The 26364-nt window shown below is 38.7% G+C and overlaps 1 protein-coding gene across 1 annotated transcript in view; it reads left to right on the top strand.

Annotated features, from left to right (window-relative positions):
• Positions 1-497: 497 nt before the first annotated feature.
• The window catches only part of PCP4 (Purkinje cell protein 4), a gene marked incomplete at both ends in the record, with an annotated part of 40793 nt that continues 14926 nt past the window's right edge, over positions 498-26364 (top strand). The window contains 2 exons of the mRNA XM_080354330.1: positions 498-551; positions 7361-7412. Coding sequence (XP_080210456.1) covers positions 498-551; positions 7361-7412 — 106 coding nt within the window. The remainder of the gene's footprint in view (positions 552-7360; positions 7413-26364) is intronic.

The raw sequence follows: 26364 nt of genomic DNA, 5'->3' as shown, positions 1-26364 counted from the left end.
AAGTGAGGCACAGTGAAAGGTCTTCTCTGTGATGTTAGAAGATTTAAAAAAAAAACCCAGTATTGTGAGTTCCTGTATCCCAGACAGTGATTTTTCTCTACCTGTTTTCATCAGGTGGCTCTTTAACCTGAACGTGTTCCGGGTGCTGAAGCTCTGTCTGTGTGCATGCCAAGTACCTGTTCTGAGGACATATCTCAAACCAAAAGCTCTGTCTGGACAAAAGTGAACAAATCAAACCTCTTGAAACTGAGGCAAATGTCCTAACTCTCCTAACACCCCTGTGATTAAGGCACTCTGCCCATTGGGTGGAGTATGCATTTTTGCATAAACATGAATAAAATGCATGTTTTACAGGGATAATCACCACATTGCAAACAAAATCACCCAGGTTCAGGGACTGTAACCCTATTTTTCAACTACTGTGGGAAGTCCCAGCTTCAAGGTTACTCCTTCAGTTCTCATTGCTTTTTCTGTGCCTGGCTGTCCAGTGGGTCGACATGAGGGCTGAGGCTTTCCACCAGCATGCCTCCATGTGCTCTATCATAGGAGTTGTGGGTTCACCCTGAGTAAACAGTACCTAAGTCTATGTGCCTTCCTTCCTGGAGAAATGCAGCAATCAGTATATCAGCAGTCAACATGGTAAATTGTCTGCTTTTCACACAGGTTGCAGCTTGTATGGACAGGTGTACCTTGAATATAGTGCTTTCTTTCTGTATTTGAAAGTAATATTTGAGACTTAATTTGCACCAGTGTAAATGACTGTCAAAGATGTGAGGATATGAATGCTGAGGTCCAGGTTTTGTCCTTTATAGAAAGATGAAAGGAAATGATGAAGAGATTTTTATCTTGCCCAAATCATTGCAACAGCAAGAGCCAAGCAGTGGTCCACAGTGTCTAGAAGGAAAATAATCTGTAGTTACCCATGGCTGTGTTGTTAATTTCTGACAAATTTACTGTGGTTTCTTGCATGACAATATGCATGTGTTTGCATGCTCATGTGCCTTCAGTGACTACAGAAGTCACAGAACACCAGTGCTGATCACTGTGCCAACTTCTAGCCACTGCAGTTTGAATGCTGTTGGTTCATCTTAGCCCACCTGTGGAGCTTTAATTAAAATAGCTATAGGAGAGTCTTAGTAAAATTAAGGACAATTGAGAGCTAGTCAAGCAGAACACTGCTTGACCCATGAAGTCAATTACAGAAATCATCAGTGCCAAGGATTTAGTTTGACAGCCAGTATTGAAAGATGGCTTCTGGCACTCTTGCTCTGGCAATATGATGCTGCCCTAGCAATGCATGACAGCCAGAAAACTGGCTGTGGAAAACTCCCTTTGTAAAAGAGCATGCAGAGAAGGTGCCAGAGTGTGAGAATAGAGGCCATATCTTAAGGAACTGAGATCTTAGGGTGAGAGCAGCCAGGGAAAAGCAGTACTGTCCAGAAAGTCACTTCTATCAGAAATATAAGTTATCATTGGTCATAACCAGGAATGGACTGTTTTGTAGTGAAGTATATGTTGATAAACTTCTCCTTTCTGTCCAGAATCTATATGTGATTTCTTACAAAGATGTATAAGGCAGAAGTAACAGATATGTTGTCAGATTTACCCAGCATTGAAACAAAATATTGGCTAGGTGTCCTGTACTCAAAGCAGTTACATTAACTGTAGGCTTTGAAAGATACTTTCATTTCATAAATATTCAGAACCATGTCTATAAAAACATGAGAAGGAAGAGGAAGAACTTGGTAAAGATGCACAAATAGATCAGTGAGAAAAGCTTACTTATGTAGCTTCTAATGCAATTTTCATAACCGTATTAAAACTTCTCTGAAATTCTTCACTTTTGTCTGCAGATGTTCTTTAGGTGACTAGCTGTTACTGATGTGAATGAACCTGTATGTCACAGAATTGGTTTGAGATTTACCATCTGTCTATATTGCAGACCAGTTCTGAGAAGACTTAAAATAGGAGAGAATGAGTGAAATGGCAGAATTTGTGCATGGCTCTCCAGTGGTACACCTTCTCTCCCATCTGTTCATCTTCGTACTTTGATTTATAATTCAAAAAAATACCATAGTGCTAAAATCCTAGTCCCTTAATTTAGAGGCCGGGTAGCCCTTGACTGCTTCAGTAAACAGATCTTTTTGTCACAGCAACATCATTTTTCCTGATCTTAACTTTTAATCTTAAATATGGTAATGTCTTTTGTTCTTATTACCATATATACTGTCTTGTGGTTAAGAGTAATGTTTTTCACATCTAAAGGTGTGAAATACAGAATGCTATGGTTTCAAGTCTCATATGACATTAGAGAGACCTTGTCAAACAGTGAAACAGAAATTTCTAATAAGAAGAGTTTAACCTAATTAACCACATTGAAGTCCCAAATTCTACAAACTGTACTCATTCATTCCAGGTCATAGCTGTTTGGTTCTTGCCCTTACTTAAATTTTGGATATTTGTCTAGTTTTTGACATACAGCTTGTGTTCTTCCCTGGAGTGTGAAAGAAAAGCAATTGCAGAATTCCCTTTGATTTCAGTCAGCTCAAGATATCACCTCATCACATAATTATTTTCAAGTAGCATGTACACAGTGTATTGATCTATCAGCTGTAGCTGATGTCTCTCTCAGTACCCACTGTTTGTTTATAAATTTAACATCTTATCTTTTTTAAAAAATAGCATTTTTATATTTAGTGTTAAACATAGAAAACTCTGGGTTTTTAGAACCAGGGGAGCTGAGTATAATATACCTGGACAAGAAGGTATATAGAAAAGGAGGCTATGTGAATTATGTGGGTCCTACATTTGATAGGGTCCTCTGTTCCGTGTTTTTAATCCAGATTTCTCTAATTCATTATTTAGTGTGTAGAAAGGTGCATGCTTGTGTAATGTCCTCAAAAAATCTACCTAGGAAAAACCAAAAAAATGTACTATGAACTTTCAGGCAGTAATGGTTATACACTAAGTATGCTTGAGATCTACCTGTGCCTGTAGTCTAATGAACCTCAACTAAGTCATATTTCAGTAGTCTAAAATTCTCAGTATGTTCAAAGATCAGCCAACACTAAGTAAATATAACTCTGTAAGAATTTTGTTTCTTACCTTGTTCCTTGACAAAGTCAACCTTAATTGTCCTAATTTGAGGAACACTACAGGAACTGTTTAGTTGTGAAGAACAGCAGGTAGAAATTGCTATATCTCCTGATCATTCTGCTGTTAACTGGTAAGCTTTCCTGACTTGGAAAACATGGAAAGTCATTGAGCAGATATTTGTAGTGATGCAGTGACACTTTTATTTGAAGGAAGGTTATAAACTTAATAAATTTGTAATTTTTTTCAGTACTTTTTTCACTTTTAGGCTAAAGCAGATGAACTCTAAAGTGGAAGGTTATGAAAAACTGAGGTGCTTAAAAATAGTTTTGATTCAATTTATATCTCTTTCAGATAAAATCTTGTACAGAGAACAGATGGTAGTGCAGAATAAGGGCTTGCTTGGCACACAACAGGCTGACCCACAGCCATTTTTGTGCTGTATTGTACAAATATATTTCCTTCTGTCACACACATGTAATGGCCCTTTTGTTAGGGATGGACCTGGTAGCAAGAAACCTTAAAAGCTTAGGATATGCATAGACTTCACTGCTGTTCCTCTAGTCAATGATTACAGAACATCCTAATAACATTTAATGTTTCAGTGACTTTATTTTTTTGTCCTGAGTCAAGTCTACACTGACTCTTTCTGCTATTCACAAAAATTTTCCGCTATTTCTGATCTCTGAATTCTATCCTTGGATGCATTTTGTTTGTTTGTGGGGTTTTTTTGTGTGTGTTGTTTTTTTTTTTTTTTATGTAGAAGGAATATTCTTTTGAAAATCTGCCCCTGCTGCCTTACTGGGATACAGCCTGCTGTACCTTTGTCCTGTACTGGGATGAAATGGCAGAATAATCACAGTATGACAGTATGTTTGTGATTGGAAGGGACCTCAAAAGATCATCTAGTCCAATCCCTCTGCTGGAGCAGGAATACCTAGGTGAGGTCACACATGAACATGTCCAGGGGCGTCTTGATATTATTGTAAAGGCTCATTTGTCAGAAATTTCCAGTGGTTTCATGTCCCTGATATTGGGCTTTCTGTGGCTCATTGAAAAAACAAATAACCCTCTGGCCCCAAGGATTCTGTAATCAACAGCTGGTTACAATCCCTAATGCTGAGGTGCTAATTGGACATGTAACTGAAAAGATCAGGCTATTTCAAAACAAGAACAGAATGTAAGATTAAAAGCAAAAGTTATGCTTGGGGGTACAGGAGGGGCTAGAGGAAAGAGTAGAAAAGCTGCTGCAGTAATTTCACATTCTTCTTGAAAAGTCCTCTGGGCTGCAAATTCACTTTTGGCCTTAGTTTGTACACCTAGGAGATTAATTTAGTACAGTTTTTCATACTACACTAGCTAGCTGCTGTGTATAGCACTGAGCATTTAACAGGAAAGAAAACCTGTTTTTTGTTTTCTTACTGGGACTTTGGGCATATGGCAGTAGTTTTTTCCTTCCTCTTCTGACAAATTGGGAGTGACTTTGATTTTGGAGAAATTTTTAATGATGTGCTTTTGTTCTGTAAAACCACTGAGTTAAAAATTAATATAGCTCTGAGCAGTCAAACTGTTTCCTCCTACGCAACATAGCAACAAAACTGTTTATCCTGTTTTACTGTATAGTCATTATGGTTTTGCACTCATGTTCATTTTGGCTTTCTCCTTCATTGTCTAGCGGAAAGTTTCAGTGCTTCTGTCCTAGTGCTTGCCTTAGAAAATGCTAGGGAATTTTAGACACAATTTTTAAATGAAGGAAGCTGGCTGCCAGTTGTAGGAAACAAATAAGTTACATTGCTTTTATTTTTTTTAAATATCATTGACAACTTGGATTTTCTGTTTAAAACCAAAACTCGGAAATTAATATTGTTTTTCTTGTATTTCATCAATTTTTAATTTGATCTGTTGTGTGAGGACAATATCTGTTATACCAACTTCTGGAGGGCTTTCATCCATTGCTTCTTGAAAATACCCTTAGTAACTTCTAATGTTTAGTCCTCTTGTACTCCAAAGGGCATTAAAAATCTAAGCTTTGTTTTGCAGCCTGGGGTAGCATCATGAAAGGTGATGAAAGAAGCAAGAAACTCCAGCTGCTAATAATACCAGCATCTTGAAAATGTTTTAAGAAACAGGTCCACTGAATGTGTTGAAATAAAAGGTGGATCATCACATTGTATTTGGCTTTTTCATAAGCTTCAATGCCTTGTTAATGAGCAACTCATTTTCACTTTCAAATTAATTGCACTCATTTGGAAGACAACACAGTGCTTATAGATCAAAATATGTGTGTAACTGAAGGAAAGGCTATCAAAGCTTGTTTGGCAGACTTTCAGGCTTTGTGTATGTCCAGTGGTAACCAAAAAAAGGAATGACTGTAGAATACTTAGACTGATTTCAGACTTAAAGAAAAACCTTGACCTCATTAATAGAAAAACAATCATTAACTTAAGCCAAGTTTTTATTCATTTTCTTTGACAACTTTCCCCTTTCTCTGAGGGGAAATCCAGAGACACGAAATAAATGTGTGGATCCATATTGAAGCATTCCATCTATAGCAGACCAAACCTGACAGGTATAGCCCAGGGAAGAGAGAGAAGCTTTCATAAAGACTAAGTAGCATAGCCTGAAACACTCAAGAAATAAGACAATTTGAAAAAAATCATTAAAAGTAAACAGGGACTAAAAAGCAGTATAGTTACAATTTTATAGATGGGGGAAAATCCTGAATTTTTTGGAGGAGGAGGGGGTCCCAGTAGATTAACACTGAAATCTAGTTTCAGATATGGGTTGAAACTGAATTAAGGAAGTATTAACTAAATTTTAAATTAATGGCATGAAGGTTAATATCTTCAGCAAAACTGTTGGTTGGGTGGGTTTATTGATTTCTGGATGTTGGTAACTTAAGCTTTTGTGAAAGATGCTTATCCCTTTAGAATCCCATTCTTTGATGGTATAGGCAAAGTCTTCTCTCCTGTCTTAGGCTTTGGGGCTCTAGGGAGAAACAAATATATTTCCATGTTATGAGGAGACTGTAGCTGTGGTTATAGACTCAGAGTTGTTTTCTCTAGGGATGCTCTGTCTCATTGCATGGAGTGAGATGAAGCAGAGCAGTAGAACAGAGATATGCACTGAAGTCTGCTACAGGGAAGAAGATGACAAACTCTACCACTGGCATGTGGATGCATGACAGACCATATGTAGCTCTTTTGTGTTTTCTGGAAGGGTTTGAAGAATTTTCTTTCCTCCTCTGGCTTCTAAAGTAAGGTTTTGTATTTGTCTTGATTAGCCTCATATACATTGAAAATGCAATCACTGTGGGAGAAGGACAGACACTAGAGCAATAGAGGAGGCTTTAATCAGATCTTCTAGAGTAAATACCTGAAGATAAATATGCCTGTATGAATTTCCAGAAGACAATATGACTGTCCCTATATTGGCACAAACCATTTGGTTTGCAGTGCTATTGCAGCTGTTAGCTTTCCTGATGCATGAGGATGTGCTACATCTGATAGCTGAGTGCAGCTGGATTTGTTACTGAATTTAATACTCCTAGTTTTATGCATGTGCTACCCCAGAGGATGGATGATTTAATCTGTTTCAGTAATAGAAGCATGAATTTCTTATGCAAAATTATTCTAATTTACTGTAGTAGTTTGCTAAGGTACCTTAATTCCACCTGTGAGATGCTGTCTCTGGGGGATGTTGCATAATTTTCAGTGACAATTTCTAAGCTAGAAAGTCATGTAGTAGTGTAACCACACTAAAATATTCACAATGGCAGAGCTATATGTTTGGACTGCAGTGGTGTTTGCTACATGTCACTTTACTAAAAGTGACTTAAACCAGTTTTTCATGGAAAGCCAAGAGGCTATTCTTTGGGCACTGTGAAGTGGGAAGTTCCATCTCTACTTGTGGATGAGTCTTCTGGCCAAAGTTGAGTCAGAAGAACCATGGAAGTGGAGGCAGAGCAGGAATCTGAGGAGTTATCCTGCTGTAGTTCATACTCTTGTACTGCTGGAGACTTGGATTACATTTATCTCATCACGAAATGTACTAATTTTATGCAGCTGCAAGCATAGTTATACAGCTGTACCCAGATGGTACTATGTGTTCCTTTTCTGACTGGTAGGGTTTCAAAGCAACATTGCATGAGAGAATGACTATCCAAGGTATTGAGGAGAAAATAGACTGTAACTGCTAGTAATTCCAAGGGAGGCAAAAAGCACATTCAGGTTTGTACTAACCACTTTTTTTTCCTTCCCTTTCCCAGAGACAAGGGTCTGGAGCTACAAATGGAAAAGACAAGACATCTGGTGAGAATGGTAAGGCTAGACTTCTTTGATTGAAGGAGAATATTGAGTCAAATTGAGCCAAAATCATTTTACTGTAATGACAGATGTCAAGCAGTAGCAGCCACCCTGGTTTCATATCTTACCTTTTGAATGTGTTTTGAAAACTGGAAGGGAATTCAGTGGAATTGTATCCTTTATTTTAGTATGTTCAAATTATCTACTGAAGTAGAGACCCAACTCCAAGCTTATACTAGGTAAATCAAAGGACTCTGTAGAAGTCAGTGCAGATACAAATGAGACCAGAGCAAGATAGTGTTAGGTATGTACAAAAATGACAAAGAGGCAAGGTTAAATATTATGAGCAGCACTACAGGAATGAGGAAGATGAACAAAAGTAACTAATTACAAAGGACTTGCTTATAAACATAGTTTTTGTGATCTGATCCCACCTAATTTTAGGCCTATAACTGAGATACCAAAGTTAGAAGCCATGTGCATGGAGCTCATTTGAGTGTTGCTAGGGGTAGGCTATGGATGGAGCAGCTCACATGGCAGGACCATGTGGCAAATAAGCTTCTAACTCTGACACTCTACATAGGCCGGTGAATTTAGACTCATGCTCCACTGCTCTAAAGGGTGAGTCATTTTTTTTTTTTTTTGACTCTAACAAAGAGGCCAGCAGGAGCTGATTTCTGCCCCTTAGGTTGCACAAACAATTCTAATTGGAAGTGTTGTTTTTTTTTTTCTGAAAGTAAGTCAAACTGAATTTTCAGTGAAATGAGCAATAGTTTCTTAGATGAACTCTCAGTTTATTTCCTGTAGGAGGCAAAAATGCTTTACACACAAATGATCATTTGATTGAAATCCAGTTACTGTCAAACATTTTCCAAAGGAAAAGATTTTGGTCAGCTTTAATTATATACCCAGTTAAATATAAGGCAGTGTCAGTTTGTAGACATTCATGAACAAGACAAGGATTAAACTATATAAATGTGATCTGCTTCTGCTTTATCATACAATTATAATTGAAATATGTTCTGGTAGTTCATACTATCTACTGAAAAACAGGAAGAACATAAGTCACTTATCTGAAAAGCCAAGGGTTTTCCAAGATGAGATATTAATATTTGAGTGGTTATTTTGAAAAAGCATTTGGTCTTCATGTTGGTCTGAACAGAATTTTTGAGCCCTTTGAAGCAGCATATCCTAAAACATTAAGAACCTTCATGCTTAGTTTTCCTAATACAGAGAGGTGACTTTCCCATAAGGGCTGTTTGCATAATGTTACAGTAAATGAAATCTGTAGATGATGTTCCCAATATGATAAAATACAAATTAGTGTGGGGAAAAAAGAAATAAATATTTTGTCTTCTTTCAGTATCTTGAATTAGTGAGAACAAACATACCCTGACAGCAAAGCCATTTGCATTCTCAAGTTAACAGGAAAGGAAAGCAAGCAAAGTTATGTCAGCCATTTGGGCAGCATGGGAAGCATGTTTTTCTCTTTACTATTTGAGCACATTATGAACTGAGCTCATTTGCCTTGAATTTCTTCACGAATGAAACTGTCCTGTTGTCAAGTTTAGCTTAGATTTACTGATCCTGCAGCCTTTTAAAAACCAAATCCTTTTATTCTCAAAGGGAATTTTGAGTGAGAAAAGGCTGCATCATTTATTTATAATTATATATGATTTAGTGGTAGCATAGTTTTTAGGTATAACATAAACAGGAAGATGTGCAGTTAATCTTAGACAAATAGATATCAATTATTTTTTTGTAATAAAATTGTAACAAAAAACCTGTCAACTACATAAAATAGAGGAGCAGCAGGGGAGATGGAAGAGAGTCCTCTGATCTCCCCAATCCATATGCTTGCATGAAAATAGAGCAGAATCATAACTTTGAACTTGAGATTAAATTCTAAATCAAAGAAGCAGAAATATATAGCTCTTTGTCCTTATTAGCTCTGTGTAGTTAGAACTCAAGCAGAAGTTATTTTTTCCTCTGAAAACTGGAGTGTGCTGTAAGCCTACATACACAATGTAGATCCTCTGATACATGTTTTTTGGCCCAAAAGCCTGCAACATTGTTGCTGTAACCAGCTGCCTCTTCATATGTCTGTTTCCCTGTCAAAAGGAAACTACCTCTTGTTGAAAAGGGGAATGGGAGATAAACCAAAACCCCTTTCATTTTCTTGTTGAAAAATAAAGTTATGCTATGAAAATATCTGCAAATGCAAACTAGTCTGGTCACTGTCTTTGCTCTTGACTACAAGATCAGGAAAAGCTGCTAAAACTAGCCCTAACAACAGATAAAGGTGCTCAGCTCTTTTCAAGGGTTTTGATCCTCACAGTGGAGACACTGCTATGGTTCAAGTTTTGTTTGTGCATTGTTTGTAGAAAATGAATTTTGGGTCTGTCTCTAGGCTGGCTCAAAATTGGAGAAAACTAATGACCATGGTAATCAGTATTCTCCTTCTTTGAAGATGTGTGGCATTGCTGTCACTGTAAAGCATTCAGGGAAATTAAGTCTCTGAAGATTCATTTTATAGTAGTGATGGTTTTTGTAGATGCTTATGAATGTGTTCTTGTTCGACCTTTGCTAGATAGCAACATTATCTCCTTAGTTGTATTTAGTTCTTACTACCACAGCAGTGGTCTCTTTCAGCTAGTCTCCCTTTCAGTGGAGGATTCTATCACAAAAAATATAGGCTTAGTCCCAGTTTCTACTGAACTGCCATTGCCTTTTTCTAGCAGCCTTGCTTGTTGTCTCAGGGGGATAAGCAATGGAAAAGACTGAGCTTCAGAAAAGCCAGTATATTGGAGCAGTGATATGCCCCAGTAAGAGTTTGTGATAATGCAAGAAGAAAATCCCATACACAAATTGTACTGGCTGTAATGTTGATGAATGGATTGTTGTACCTACATGGGACCTTCATTCATCAGCAGTTATCTTTCCTCATCTGCCTTCTGGAATAATCTTCCAGATTCCTAGGTGATAAGGTGTGGGGACAAAGCTCCCTCTTCTCTTTCAGAGCACTGATTACTAGCAGGCAGGATTCCTCTCCACTCTGTTTTGTCTAATATGCCACCATACCTTCTTTTATATATATATATATATATTTTTTTCCCCAGCAACAAGCCTGGTAGTTCTTGAAGCTGTGTCAGCATAAGTACTGAATAGACACTCATGTTGGAGTAACTTTCACTTGCACTGAGAGTTTTGCTGTTAACTTTCAAGACCTTACTGGATGGGCAAGCCCTGGATGACATTTGTCTATCTTCACCTTTTAAACAAGCTGTCATTTGTCCTTTTACAGGTTATGATCAAAATCAGATGGTAATTCATGTCTTCCTATGGAAGAGTGACTATTGCATTACAATGTACTTGCATAGTACATCAGTGGCTGGTGAAATCAATGGACTAGCTCCTGATAGCTTCAGTGGGCACTGTATCATGCCAAGTAGCTTTTCCATCCAAAATGTACTGTATTGTGGTCAGCAAAGTCTATGGAATTTCATTTTGTTGTTAGAGTGGGAAGAAAAAAATATTATTGGGAGTAAATTACACAAACTAATTTTCCTGGGTGAAAACTGGTTGAAGGACTATTTTTAAAGGAACACCACATTAGTACTTAGCACTAATACTATGCATATAGATACACTTGCATAAAAGCAACTTCTTGAATATAGCCATGTAACTGTAGCTGCTATAACCTCACTGAGTCCTGAAGGACTTCAGTCTTTCTGAAAGCTAAGACATATTTAGTTGTGCATGTTATTATGGACTTGTAAACTCTATTATATAATGCTGTTCTCTATGGTAGAAGATCCAAAGGGAAGACAACATTACTATTCCCATGCACTCCCTCCTGTGTGAATCTGGCTAATGCAGTCAGTATGGGATAAGAAGCTATCATTTCCTTTTTGAACACCTGGTTTGATTAATCTGGCCTGTTGTGTGCAAATGCATCTTAAATGGAAACAGGATTTCCCTACTTTTCTTGCCACCCTGGCAATTTCATGAAGTTTCTTTCTAGGCTAACACTTGTCACTTCTCATTCTGTTTCACCTTACCCTGCATTTTTTTGCTATGTAATTTGCAAGCTGGTAAGATGCAATCTAATCTTTACAACCTAGCACAACTGGCAGGGAAATAATTACATCAGGCCAATTATTTCTGTCTACAATTTTAGAATAATGTTTTCCTATTAATAGATCTCTGACGTTCTTCTTATATACATAAGCCATTTTATTATTCATTATTTCTTGATAATTTTCTTTAAGTATCAGATTTATCATTCAGCAATATGAATATTTATAAAAACAATGTGTTTTTATTTGATTAATTCTATAACTTCCTGGTTCCAAGTGAAATGAAAATGAGTAGGTTTTGCATGAACTTACATGTTATAGTGAAATAGGCTTACACAATCATGGCAAGATGGTCAGTTGTACTGAAAAGTTAATCCTTTCATTTCAGTCTTCACTTATTCCCAAGCACTGGTATTGTCAGTGCATGTTCTCTGCTTTGGGGTGTCAGAAAACTAAAAATGAATAAAAGCTCTGCATCTTCTCCTCTCCATACAGTGCACCATGGAATGCTTCTACATAAGGATAATGAAGCAGTAGAGTTAATAAATTCTTTTACATCTAAAATGGAGAATATAAACTCAAATCTAAACACTTCTAGAAAACATTAACAATAATGGTAAAGAATTATGAAACAATTGTGTGTGGTAGAGTACAGATCTCTCTGGTAAGCTATCCTATGCATCTTGCAGTATAATAAACCACCCATTTATCTGATTCATCTACTCAAGGAATTTGGGAAATTTTGCACTTTACATACTGCACTCAGCAATACAGGATCTTGCTAGGTCTGACAGAGTGAATAATCATCTTCATAGTTATTTATGCAGAGTGCTTTGCTTAATATAGGTTTAATTCCTGGCTAGAGACCAGAATCATTATTGTAGTATGGTCTAATATAAATATCTGTTTAAGAACTTGAAATTAATTTTCCACTAATGTTCTCCAATGACTATGTAAAAATGTACTGGTTTTGGGAGCAGCCCTACAAATAAACTTACTTGTGGAAAAAAGATTTAGAAAAGGGAGGGAATACATGAGGCTAATTTGTGTAAATATTCAAAGGATTTCATGGAACATGACTTGCTTTGTCTGCCCAGGTCTAGAGGTCACATTCTTTACAGGGAAAGACAGTGACTGAGCTGTAGCACTGCAATGCCTTATGCATTTTGTCTTTCCGGATTTCCCAGACTGTAATGTGGTCTCTCTTCCACTTCTTTCAACTTATGTCCAGAGCCAAATTTTCTCCTATCTCAATCAACATAGATGATACTAGTGAGGATTTAGGAAGTGAGATGAGAATTTTGGTGTACCTCATCCTCCATATCTTAAAATAGGAGGTCTGTGTCTCAGCAGCATTCCTAGATGTATCTGCAACCATCAAATAATGTAACACCTTCACAAAGCCTAAATAAGTGTTTGAACCTTCAGCATAATTACATAAATTGTACTTGATTATGTACAGATTGCTCAGGCTCAGAGGAAGGTGTAAAAATCCTGTGTGAACTCAACACCATGATCTGTAGCTGAGAGCGTTTCAGATGAGAGTTGGGACAAAAGTTAAGTAAACAGTTCTAAACTAATCCCATCTCAAGGCAGAGCTATGCACGGTGAAAAACACTGCAGGCAATCTTATCTACTTTTTTTTTTGCTTGCTTTCTAGGGGATGGGTACACATAAAGCTTCCCTAGAACCAAACTAAATGTGTCTCAGGTCTTCTCCTGACCTGTATATCTTTTGCCTAGACTGGTCTGTTTATCTCTTCAGGCAGCCAACATCTTGGCTAAAGACAGATTGAACCTTTAATAACAGTACTCTGATTGTTCACAGATCTTCCCTAGAGAGGATGCTGAAATGAAGAGAGGGGAATTATACAAGAACTTCATTTCCTCTCCTAGGTGAATTTCCATTTCTTAAGTCCAGGTATAAGTCCATCCTCTCAGAGGAATGCTGTGTGCTTATTTATTTGGGGTAATGATGACAATGACAGATTGTTCACAAAAAAATTGTATCAACAGCTTTTGATGTCTATCTACCAACAAACTTTTAAAGCAATGTTTTAAAACATGAGATAAAGTAGACACTTTCTGTACTGAAGCTTCACCTACCCTCACATGTCTGTACACGTGCAGTGGCCATCTGGTTTCATGGAGAGGATCCTCTAATGGAGTTTAAAGTAACAAATATACCTTATTTAAATTTACATAATACTTGTAAGAGGGCTAATACTGTTCTTATTCTTGTTACCTGACAAGTTGGGTCTGACACTGTGCATTACTGCTGCACTTCATCTGGTAATAAGAAGCTTTCATTTTTAAATGTTTAGGCAGAACTATTTAAAAAAAATCCTGCTGAAAGTTTCATCAATTAGCAGAGCCAACAGTGCTCATATAGTCTGGCTTATGTCCTGTCTTTGGAATCCCCTGCAAGATTTCATGTTTATCATTTATAAATACACTCATGACTACCAAATAAGTCCATCTACTGACACAAAGGATTCAGCATATGCACACAAAAGGTGTCTGGGTGTATGTTCACATATAGTCTCATGTAGCTTTTTTCTTGCATGTTGTTTTGGGACTTTTTTCCTCCCTGAAGCTGCACTGGAGAGGAAAAGAACGGTTTCCTATCTGATGGAGTACCAGGAGAACAAGTTGAATGCAGAAGTCTCAGGGAAAAGCAAAGCAGAACAGTACAACCAGAGATTTTCAGCTTTTTAAACTCACTTTTTAAGCACTTAAAAATATGAAATTATTTTGAAATAAACTTTTTTTTCTTGCATACAGATAAGGTCCTAGCTAGCTTTAAGATGTGAAAATCCCTTTCATTTTTAATAGGAGTACTAAATATATCTGTCTAGGTACTTATATGGTTCTCACCACCATAATAACAGAGTGACTTCCAAGAATTTAAAAATAGAGATAACAATAACAAATTTTGCCCCAGTCCATCTCTTTCCAGTTTGCTACAAGAATAACTTGATTAATTTGAGATCTTTGTTTTGTACACAGTGCCTCCATACAACTTTGGAAACTTGTATGCCTCCTTACATGTGATGTTCTCTGAGTGCACCCCAAAAATTCTGCTGCATTTCTAAGAATGTGAGAAATAAACACATGTATATAAGTATATATACTTACACATGATCACTCATACATTCTACTCCTTTGCAGGAGGTAGAAATCAGTAGAGCTGCAGCATTTCTGCAATATTGAGATTAGAAACATCCCAAGGAAATAACAGTGAACTATGATCACTTAACCTGGTTACAGTAGTTAATAGTTTCAGTAGATAAGAAGATCACAGACCTGTTGAGTTAGATGGTGTGCGCTGCCCCTCTCCCCGACCCCAGTTGTTGTCCTTTCAACAGTAACAATGTGACTTGGATCCAGATTCTGACAGCACTGGGATGCTGGCACTTGGGAAGTGCCTAATGCTGTGAATGTCTAAGCACCTGAAAGGTGGTAGAAGCCCTAATCCTTTCTGAAAAGCTGATCTGTAAAGATCAGACTAGGTCATTAGGAGGGAAAAAAGTCACGAAGAAAAAAATAATAATAAAGCTTTGACGCTGGTGGTTTTTGCTTTTTAGATGACTCATATATATGTTGGAGTTTCCATCAAGTGTTAATGAGGAAAGGCAGAACTGAAATTATGCCTTTAACAAGTGCCATACTTCTTTTGGAAATCAGTCTGTAACTATCAGTGTGCTGCCTGAGTGGGCACCAGGGAGCATGAGACTTCTTTCCATGACTGGCACGTAGCTGGCATGCACTGGCTTGATTCCACAAATGGGCACTCATTTGAAACAATGCTGTCCTCAATACTCCAGTAAGAGGAACACTTAGTTCTGCTTTGCTGCTGGAGGGAACTCAAATGAAGGACACAGGTCAAGCCAGTCCCTAGATAACCCTAGTAAAACTAATTATGTCACTATATCATCAAGGATGGTTTGGGGCTGCACCAAGACTGGAGTCAATGGCATATGTAAGTTAGCATATTTGTACTGGAAGTCCATGAGTTGCGAATTTCTCTCTAGATGATTAAAAGGCTACAAGAGGCAGATGTAGCTCAGCAGCATGTTGTGTTTGTTTTGGTTTTTTGTTGTTTGTTTTTTAATTTAGTGGAAGTGAGAAATAAGAGGAACACAATCAATGCACAACAGTGGTTACCAGGATTTACTTTTGCAGAAACCTCACTCTTCATTTTGACTGTATATACTGACTTCATATGATAGGTTGTTTTTTTTTTTTTTGTTGCTTTTCAAAAGACTTAGTTTTGTAAATGAAATGAAAATGTTTTTCCACTGTAGAGTTCCTTGTCAGTTAGCCACTCAGCAGACAATTAATAACTTTTTTTCTGAAGGTTTTTAAGATTTTAATTTATAGCACACAGCTGTCTTAATGCACTTAGCTTGATGCTCCAAAATTAGCTTGTAACTTGGTAGTTATCAGGCTCCTTTGTGTAAGCAGGCACCAGAATTTAGAACAGCAGGAGTGTTACAGATATGATTAAAATCTGGTCTGTAGCGGAACTAGTGACCAGAACAAAGAGCAGTTGACTGCAAAAAGGAATTAGAACATGAACCAGCACAACTCTGCACCTTCAGTCTTGGTGCTCAGAGTGGCATTCAGGACCTTAGGTGAAGTGCCTAGGTTGCCCATACAATGCAAGAGAAGAGTGTCTCAAAGTGGGACTTAAGCTTAAAGTATCTTGGGTTCCTATTCTGAACAGGAGCTATTAGGATTTATAATAGTAAACTCCATACTTTTCTCTAGGTTGAGGGTAAAATTCTTTTTGCCTGGCTGTGTTGGTGTAGATGTGTATGAGAGACCTAAAGCTTCATTTGTTGTCAGAGAAACATTCTTTTGTGACATGATGCTTATCAGAACGAGCTTCTCAAGAGAGCCTGGTGTTTAGAGATCGTGATCTGATTTAGGTATAAAATGACTTCTGATTTGCTCAGTTCTATCAAGGCAGAGAAATTTGTGGATGATGCTAAAATAAAAGTCCTGTAGAGCCTGTATATCTCTGGAGTTAAGTGGGTGCTCATCAGGGTTTTTCAGAATGTCAGTTTTGGACACGGGCATTTAATTTTGCTTTAATCCAATCTCAAGCAACTCCATCCTTATTTAGATCTTGACTGATCCTGGTCATATCATGTCTGCTCTTTCAGCCATTTTCTCTATGGAAATCTGGATGTGAAAACATCCAAATATTTCCTGACTTGAGGTCTTTGTTAGTTAGGATACTGGATCTGATGAAAGCATTTGCTTTGGTCAAACACATTTGGTTCATTTTTTTTTTTTTTTTTTTCCCCCAGACCACAGTGGGTTACCAATAGGAAGGACTGAGAAAAATACATTTTTTTTTTTTTTTCCAAGGAGAAATTCTCAAGAAAAGAAGAAACTTGGATAACACTGAATATGGAAAAGGCATTTCAACAGTCACAGTGGAAAATAGGGCAGGGTGCTCTGGCAGCTCCTGGGAGATATTGTTGGTAGACCAGAGACTGGAACTCAGCTCTCAGTACTTCTCTAGGGTCTCACAGTAACATTATTTAATCCTTGATGATGAGTTAGTACTCTAACTGTACTTTGAGTATCTTATCTTTCATTCTAATTTATACTTAAAATCCCCTGAGACTGCTGGTTGAGTCTAGGTGGAGAAAGCATTAATTATTTGTTAGATTTTAGTGAAACACTGGCACTCCACAGTGACCAATTTACCAGCTCCTCTAAAAGCTGCCAATAAAAAATGGACATATACAAATGTATTCATTAGCACAAACTAATTAAAATCCAGGCTAACAGCCAGAAAAACAATACATTAATGTAGGATGTTGTAATTTGTTATGCATCTGTACTAATCCAACAGCAACTATCCTGGCTCTGCAGTTTTTAATCTAAGTTACAGATTTCGTACTGATAGCCAGAAAGCTAAGAGTTAGCCTTTTGAATTGCTAATGGCCTTTTTAGTCTAAGTCATTTCTACTGTCATAGGTTTTCCAGAAGTGCTGCTTTCTCAGAATGTGCTGCAACAACCCTGTCTTTCAAACACAATGTGTAGGCCAGAGTCCATCACCTCCACATCCTTAGTTTTATTGCACAGTGGTGGTTCATGACCTTCTGATACATCGTGGCTTTGGTATTCTGCAGTTTGAAGCCTTGATCGGTTCTTTCCTCTGCTTTTGTTTTTCAAGGGCTTGTTTCTGTTCATTCTGCCTGCTTTATATAAGGCACTGTTTTCTCCAGCTAAACAATGCTGCATGACTTTTAATTCCCAACTCCGCGCCCCCCCCCCAACTATTTATTTAGGTGTTCATAAAATATTAAATTCTTATTAAAATTGGTAGCACCTCAAGAGTTTGGGCCTGAGATCCCTATAGACATTGCAGTGAGTTTATGACCCAAGTTTCTGACAAGTAGCAAGAATCAGCTCTGGAGAAAATTCTGGGCTGGATTCTCCAGTTTGTGGCAGATGTGGCACAGCTAAACAGACGGGTGGGATGTGAGATATCAATAAAGCTTGAAGATATATTTAGTCTTCTGGCCTTAACCTACATTCAGCTCAGTGAAATCAGTCTATCAGTTCTGGTACTTTTGAGAAAAAATGTGGATGTACACGTAAAACCAGATCTTCGATTATGTTTTGGCTTCACCTTGTGGTATGATGGGAGTGCATATACCCCATCCTTGCTTATACAAATGTCCATACAGCACAGATGAGAATCAGATACCCCTGCTCTTTTCATCTCAAATAACCAGGGGACAAAACCTACATAGGAAAGGATCTCTAGACAGAGCTGAGAGAGCTGGGTTCAAGGTTGTTTGGCATCCTGAAGCAGCTACCTCTTGGTCTAGCAGCCAGCAGATGAATTACTAGCAGACAGTGCAAAGCACAGGTGTATTATGATCTCTTCTAATGATTTTGTTCATAAAGCAGACAGCTGTAACTTTTGCTACCAAAAATTTCTTGGTGACCTTTGCAATGAATCTATTTGTAACTAAACTTTGTGTGTATCTCATGAGGTCTGCCTCTGAGAGGCAAAGATGTATCATGCTGTCTAGAAGAAGCCGGCAAAAAAGCATTCCTGGCTTCTTTTAGCTAAGAAGGTAAGAAGACAAATGAAAGATGTGTGGGTTTTGGACCTTTTTATCAATGTGTGATAGATGTTGTCAGTGGAGGACACAGATACAGGCTTTGCCAATCAGTCATCATTCTATCCATCAGCACCACTTTGTCTCATCTCAGACAAACTTAAGCCTTTGGCTTAAGTTCCTTTCTCTGTCAAATTCAAGAGAAAGGAACAGCTCTGCTAGAGTCCAGTGGAAAGAAATCTGGAGATAAAGAATCCATAAACAATACTGTATATACTTAGAACACTGGGTCATATGCCCAGTGGGACTAGGTGCAAGACTTGAAGCTGTTTTGCCTGTGTCCAGGAGTTTTGATGGACCTAGTCTGCGCTCACTGTTGGATCTCTTTGAAACTGTGGCCGTATGCTAGAAGAAAAGTGTCATAACTGTTGTTTAAGTCCTTATAGCTTTTAAATAAGGGACCGCATAAATAAAAGAGACTGAGTCATAAGATGAAGTCCTCTGGAGGTCTCTCAGCTAAAAACCATTCAGTTATGGAAGAACATCAAAAAGAAACTAATTTTTGGCTATTCCTTCCATTCCTCCCATGCCACAGGCAGACCTTGTGAACAACACAATCTAGAGGCTGCTCTCAGATGCAGCAGAATTAGTATAGACTTTTAGTCTTTATTCATCATTTTAAGAAGATTAATCCTGCTAACATCAGCATTTTTCTCTTCTACATGGTGGACTGGCTGAGGTCCAGAGTGAGTTGGAATTAAAATACTTAATTTCTTCCTTTTATTAGTTCCTTTTCTTGTAGTAGAAGATGCTGCACACAAAAACTCAGTGAAGAAAGCAACATCAAGGGATACTAGTGCTGCTTTGTAGTTTCTCCCCTGTATATCTATTTGTATGAGCATGTTAACTCCCACTCCATTTGATTCTAAGCTTCAGGTTTTAATGAACCTAAATGTAAGCACATTCACAAGTACTATTATTTTTGGAGTGGGTACTATGGAAGATCACTAAGAAATTGTTTTCCGCTCCAAAGTATAAATACATCCAAATTTACTTGAAACTTGGCATGGAGAGGTTTTATGACTACCATAAATCTGACTCTATTTTCAAGCTTCACACAAGTCTTAGAACACCACAGTAATTTTCTATGCTTGTAAGCAGTTTTATCCAGGATTATATAGTACCATAAAGCATATTTAAGGGCAGATTTCTTGATTGAACTTGCAGAATAGAAACTAGCATCTAACTAATCTAAGTTGAGATAGAGAGCAGCAGCTGCTTCTCTTCTGCTGTGTATTTGTTGTTGTTGTTGTGGTGGTTTTTTTATTGTTGTTGTTTTGTGGGGTTTTTTTGTTTTATTTTTAGGTTCCTGGCTTAGCAGCAGGAGGCTGCCAACAGCTTCCACTTTGGCTCATCACAGTTTAACATTTTAGTATGATTGCTGAGATAGTGATTGATTCAGCCTAGAGATGCCACCTTTCTCTTCCAGTGTCAGGGATACCTTTTGTTGTTATAAGTGATGTTGTCTGGATGTGACAAAAGAGTTGGTAAGTTTGACCAAGCATGCCAGAAAACTAAATATAAGTAATATAGACTTTCAGTTCAGGCAGTTCAAAAAAAGGTGTTCTGTGCCCCCCAGTGTCTTTCTTCAGAGGAAGCTCTGATTGATTTGGTTTAAAATAAATAAATTGTTCTGGTTATTGCTGGTCAGAAGAGCTTGCACAGCTTGAGGTAAGCAGCAGAAAACAGACCCAGATTCTCAGTTGGTGCAAATTGCCATAGCTATTCTGGCAGTGATTTCTGCTGTTGTATGCAAGACCCAAGAGGCATTCATTATACTGAAGCCTTTAACGGTCATCATCCTGCATAAGTAGATAGTGATGCCCCTTATTCTGACAGTTCTCACAGGCAGTGAGTGTTTCCCATGAGAGTGGGATGATGCATGTGATGCAGTGGGATGCTCTGGGGTGATTACAAGGTACTGGAGTGATTCCTGGTCTTTCTAGGCAGGCTAGGCTGCTAAGAGGGGTCAAGTTAGGTATTCTTTATTTTCTTCTTACCTTTATAAAAACTAAAGTTTTCTTTTCATCTTTTACATAGTTTATTCTCTAGCTTACTCTTACTGTCTCCTTCATGATATGTTTCTCTCTCATTCCTCTTGCTTTCTCCCAGTCTCCCCCACCCCCATCCCTGAGAATTTTATGTCTCTTCAGCACAGCTAGGTCAAATGCTACTTCTTCCTCTAACTGCCCAATTTTCTCTCTTCTTATTTTCCCAGGCAAATGTCTGGGTCTTTAGTAAAGAATATGCATTTGCCAAAAGAAGGTTACTAACTAATGCTGTAATTTGGAGTCATGTTTGACCCTTTCCCAAAGTCTCTCATTTCTCTCCAGTCTCACAAAACATTTACTGTTTTCCAGACTAGCTTTAAGCAAGAGCCAGGTGAATAGGCAGTAAAGAAACATCTGGAAGAAGAGCACTACATTTAAGAGACAAAGTAGTCTTTAAAATAGTGGGATTGGAAACAAGGTTTTTAAGTGTTGCCTCTGCCTTATTAGCTTGAGAAGGAAGGATGGATATATTTAGTTTCCTGAGAAAAGAGAGAAGAAAAAATATTTAATTTGTTCTGTTTACATTCAGGTCTAAAATTTGAACAGTGAAGAAAATGAGGTGCATTTTAGTGCAACTGGGATGTGCTATATACTGTGTATTTAGCACATGCCAACAGTGGCAGTGTCAGGGATTTAAGTCCTAACTTAAAGTCCTCATTCCACTAACTCAGCTTGTGTTTTCTGATGCAGAGAAAATGCATGAAATTTCTAGTCCTTCTTCTATTAATAGATGCTAACTTTGTAAGCTCATGGGGCTTGTAATACTCGGAAACAGGGGAAGGAAAAATGAATCTATATAGGTTAGAAAACATGGGCTGGAGTAATGATCTGAGGTTGGTCAGCCGTATGTGTTAGTTAAGGTGCTGCTTCTGGTTGGTGTTATTGACAATTTGATACATCTGTAAATCCAAATAGAACTTAAAAAGTGCCTGTCAAAGCTTAAATTCACACAGGGGAAAATGTTTTTTAGAGAAGTTTTAAATGAGTAGCAGAGTTAAGTGCCAGAGAAGTGCTCAAAACCAGAACGTATAAGGCAAAACTTTGATTAATTTTTGTCTTCCATGTAATCACTTCAAGCAACTTAACTGTTTTCTATTTTTTTTATTTTTCCCCCCTGTGGTTAAAACTCCAAGAAATTATTGGTAACTCTCAAAACACCAGCACAAGAATATTCACACTCTTTTTGACCCCTTTTAAAGATTTTTTTCCAACTATCCATAACCTTTATTTTTATTTCATTTAGTTTGCATTCTTTTACTCATATCATATACACTTATTTTCTTTATTATGATCTGGATTAGTGGCAAGACCAATTAACAGAGCTGCTGAATGCTGCTGCTTAAAATCTCCCTTTCAAGTTGTACACAGCCTTGCCAAAATCCAATTGCTTAGGCTGAAATTTGTCATGTTGATTGCTTGCATCAAGCAGAATTATTGTGGAGGGTTCAGCAAAGTCATTCCAGTTGTTTCAGAAAATGAGGCTTGAACAAAATGCTAGCATGTCTAGCAATTAAAAGCAATTTCTCATGGCCTTTATTTTTTGACTGTTTTGAACCTTTGTCATTTTCAACAGAAATGTAAGGTTTGCCATCTGGAATGTGACTTTCCTATCTTCAAAACTGGCTAAGTTATAAATATTTAGAAAGACAAGTCTTATGTTTGCATGAGTTCAGTGAAGCAGTTAATTACTTTTAATGAAAACTCAATATCATTGAGCCAAATATTAGGCACTAAAACAATTAAACCGAGGCTGTCTTTACAAGGCTCAAGGAAATTATAGTTTCCCTTAATTGCTGTTACATGCTTCTGTAAAACACATTTTGGCTAGGAACTGAAACCAAGAACATGATGGTGCCCTTTCTGTGTTCCCAAAACATCATACAGTTGCTTAGGAGGTAGTGTGCCTCCTTCTTGGAACCAGATTGTCACAGAAGCTGGAGCAGGGAGGTCAAAGACAGAATGATGGAGTTCAGTACGTCCATCAGGAAACTAGAACCCCAAAGTATTAGGGAAGGTTTGATTCTTTTGAATGAAAACTAGAACTGGAAGGGAGGAATATGGATTGGGATTTGAGAACTGGAAGAGGCCCAGGAGCCAGCTAATGTGGGAAGGGGCTGGGGTGGAGTTCTGACATTAGGGGATGCCCTGGTATGGTTCTGGGGACTAGGACTAGCCCAGTAAAGAAACAGCATTGTTGAGGTCTGCTGGGAACCATGATGAGGATCTAGACTAAGGAAGATTTGCATCTAGTTCTGGGTTAATACAGATAAGGTGCAACAGAAATAGCCACCACATCTGAAGATATCAGTGAGCAATGAAGTTAATGAACATGCAGCCCATGCCTTCCATTGTCTCATTGTTCCTTTCCTGTCAGCTGTATGAAACCCATCTGCAAAATATGCAACTCATCCCACTTCCTGCTCATACAAATAGGATACAACAGCCTACCACCATGATCAGTTACTTCATTAAAACAAGAGGTCTACATGATGGTTCTAACAGTTCCAAGCAGTCGCTCTGAAGAACCATGTGAGTGTCCATATGTTGTAGCAGAATACAAATTTTTTTCCTTAAAATCTAGGAAGCCAAACATGCTCCTAAGACTATGAAAGTTGCAAAGTCGAAAATTCTATGGAATTAAAGTTGTCTATGCTAAAAATGACTGAATTAGTTGCCTGTTGGTAGTTTGTCTTTTACTAACTTTTTCATGCTCAGCTTTGAAACCTTAATATTCTTTTAAAATAGCTTTATGTGTGCAATAAACACAACTGAAGCAAGAAGAAAACCTTTATTCCTTAGCCTCAGTTAGTTTTTTTTTTTTTAATGTTAATTAGACTATTTGGCACTGGGTTTAATTGAAATTGCAGCACTTAACTAAATCAATGCCCACCCTTCCTGATAAAATTGTTTTTAAACAGCAGTTGCTAAAAGGTACCAGGTGAAAACTTAGTGAGGTAAAATCAAAGACAGAAAGAATAGGAACCCTTTACTTCCAGACAACTTCACATCAATAAGGCCTTTTGTTTTAAAATTGTTTTTTCGTTTTTTGTTTAAAACATTTTAAAAGCAAACCACTCTAACACCTTCTGAGTTTCAGGGAAACTTTACTATAAACTTATAGCAAAAAATATCTTTTGGAACCTTGTTGAGGTTTACTGTGCTAGCACTTCCTAAGTCATTGTCTGGAAGTTGTATGGGTTTTTCTTTGTAATTGTGCTTGAAATAAAGGATCAACACCTACTCGCAATTTTTTATTAAAAAATAACAATAATTAAAAACCAGAACCAACAAAAACAACCCCAAACCAAAAAAACTCAAACAAGGCAAACCACAACAAAGAAAAAACAACCATTGAATGAACAAGTGTAGTGACCACCTGCCGAAATCCCTGCAGAGCTTAATGCCAATTCTTTCTGTTTCTCTGTAAGTCTTTCCAGCACAAGGCAGCTGAGAGTGGCCAGTGGCCTCACAGTCACAGGCCCTGGTTGTTGTGGGTGATTTTAACTTCCCTGATGTTTGCTGAAAGGACCATTCAGCCAGCCAGCCACAGTCCAGGAGGTTCCTCCAGTGCATTGATGATAACTTCCTCATGCAGATGGTGGAGGAGCCGACTAGGAGAGGTGCACTGCTGGATCTCATCCTCACTAACAAGGAGGGTCTGGTCGAAGCAGTAAGGGTTGAGGGCTGCCTGGGTTGCAGTGATTGCGAGATGGTGGAGTTCAGCATCTTGTGTGGCAGGAACAGAATAGCAAGTAGAATTGCAACCCTGGACTTTAGCAGGGCTAACTTTGGCCTTTTCAAGCAATTGCTGGGGGAAATCCCATGGGCAAGACTGCTTGAAGGAAAAGGGGCCCAAGATAGCTGGATTGCATTCAGAGATTGGAAATGCTCTGATCCTGAGCATGGAAGAAGCACAGGTAGGAAGTCAAGAAAGGGAACCAGGAGGCCTGTGTGGTTGAATAGGGATCTGTTGGGTATGCTCAAGCAGAAGAGGAGAGTTTACAGGTCATGGAAGCAGGGGCTGGCCACTTGGGAAGAATATAAGGCTGCTGTTAGAGGATGTAGGAAAGCAGCTAGGATAGCCAAGGCCTCCTTAGAAATACAGCTGGTGAGAGGGGTCAAGGACAGCAAAAAGAACTTTTTCAAATACATAGCAGATAAAACTAATACCAGAGGCAATGTAGGCCCACTGATGAATGGAGTGGGTGCCCTAGTGGCAGAAGATACAGAGAAGGCAGAATTACTGAATGCCTTCTTTGTCTCTGTCTACTCTGCTGGAGGCTGTCCTGGGGAGCCCTGTACCCCTGAGACCCCGGATGAAGCCAGGTCAATGGAGGAGTTTGCTTTAGTCAATGAGGACTGGGTTAGGGATCCATGGGTCCAGATGGGATACATCAGCGGATGCTGAGGGACCTGGCTGAAGTTATTGCTGAACTGCTCTCCATCATCTTTGCCAAGTCTTGGGAAACGGAAGAGGTGCCTGAGGGTTGGAGGAAAGCAAATGTCACTCCAATCTTCAAAAAGGGCAAGAAGGAGAACCTGGGTAATTATAGACCAGTCAGCCTCACCTCTGTCTCTGGGAAAGTAATGGAACAGCTTATCCTTGGTGCCATCTCAAGGGTAAGAGGGTTATTAGGGGCAGTCAGCATGGCTTTACCAAGGGTAAGTCATGCTTGACCAACCTCATAGCCTTTTATGAGAATGTAACAAGGTGGATGGATGATGACAGAGCAGTGGATGTGGTCTACCTTGACTTCGTTAAAGCCTTTGACACAGTCTCCCATAGCATCCTCACAGCTAAGTTGAGGAGGTCTGGTCTAGACAATAGAGTAGTGAGGTGGGTTGCAAACTGGCTTAAGGAGAGAAGCCAGAGAGTGGTAGTCAATGGTGCAGAGTGTAGTTGGAGGCCAGTATCTAGTGGAGTGCCTCAGGGGTCAGTACTGGGGCCAATATTATTGAATATATTAATTAACAATTTAGATGAGGGAATAGAGTGTACTATCAGCAAGTTTGCTGATGACACTAAGCTGGGAGGAGTGGCTGACAAGCCAGAAGGCTGTGCTGCCATCCAGTGGGACCTGGACAGGCTGGAGAGTTGGGCAGGGAAAAACCTGATGAAATTTAACAAGGGAAAGTGTAGAGTCCTGCATCTGGGCAGGAACAACCCCAGGTTCCAGTATAGGTTGGGAAATTACATATTAGAGAGCAGTGTAGGGGAAAGGGACCTGGGGGTCCTGGTGGACAACAGGATGACCATGAGCCAGCACTGTGCCCTTGTGGCCAGGAAGGCTAATGGCATCCGGGGGTGTATTGCAAGGGGGGTGGTTAGTAGGTCGAGAGAGGTTCTCCTTCCCCTCTACTCTGCCCTGGTGAGACCCCATCTGGAATATTGTGTCCAGTTCTGGGCCCCTCAGTTCAAGAAGGTCAGGGAACTGCTGGAGAGGGTCCAGCGCAAGAAAACAAAGATGATTAAGGGAGTGGAGCACCTCCCTTATGAAGAAAGGCTGAGGGAGCTGGGTCTCTTTAGTTTGGAGAAGAGGAGACTGAGGGGTGACCTTATAAATGTTTGTAAATATATAAAGGGTGAGTGCCATGAGGATGGAGCCAGGCTCTTCTCAGTGGCAAACAATGATAGGACAAGGGGTAATGGGATCAAGCTGGAACACAAGAGGTTCCACTTAAA

Source organism: Nesoenas mayeri (assembly GCF_963082525.1).
Source record: "Nesoenas mayeri genome assembly, chromosome: 1".
Lineage (NCBI taxonomy): Eukaryota > Metazoa > Chordata > Aves > Columbiformes > Columbidae > Nesoenas > Nesoenas mayeri.
The sequence above is the reverse complement of the archived record's forward strand: the minus strand, read 5'-3'. Positions and strand labels throughout refer to the sequence as shown.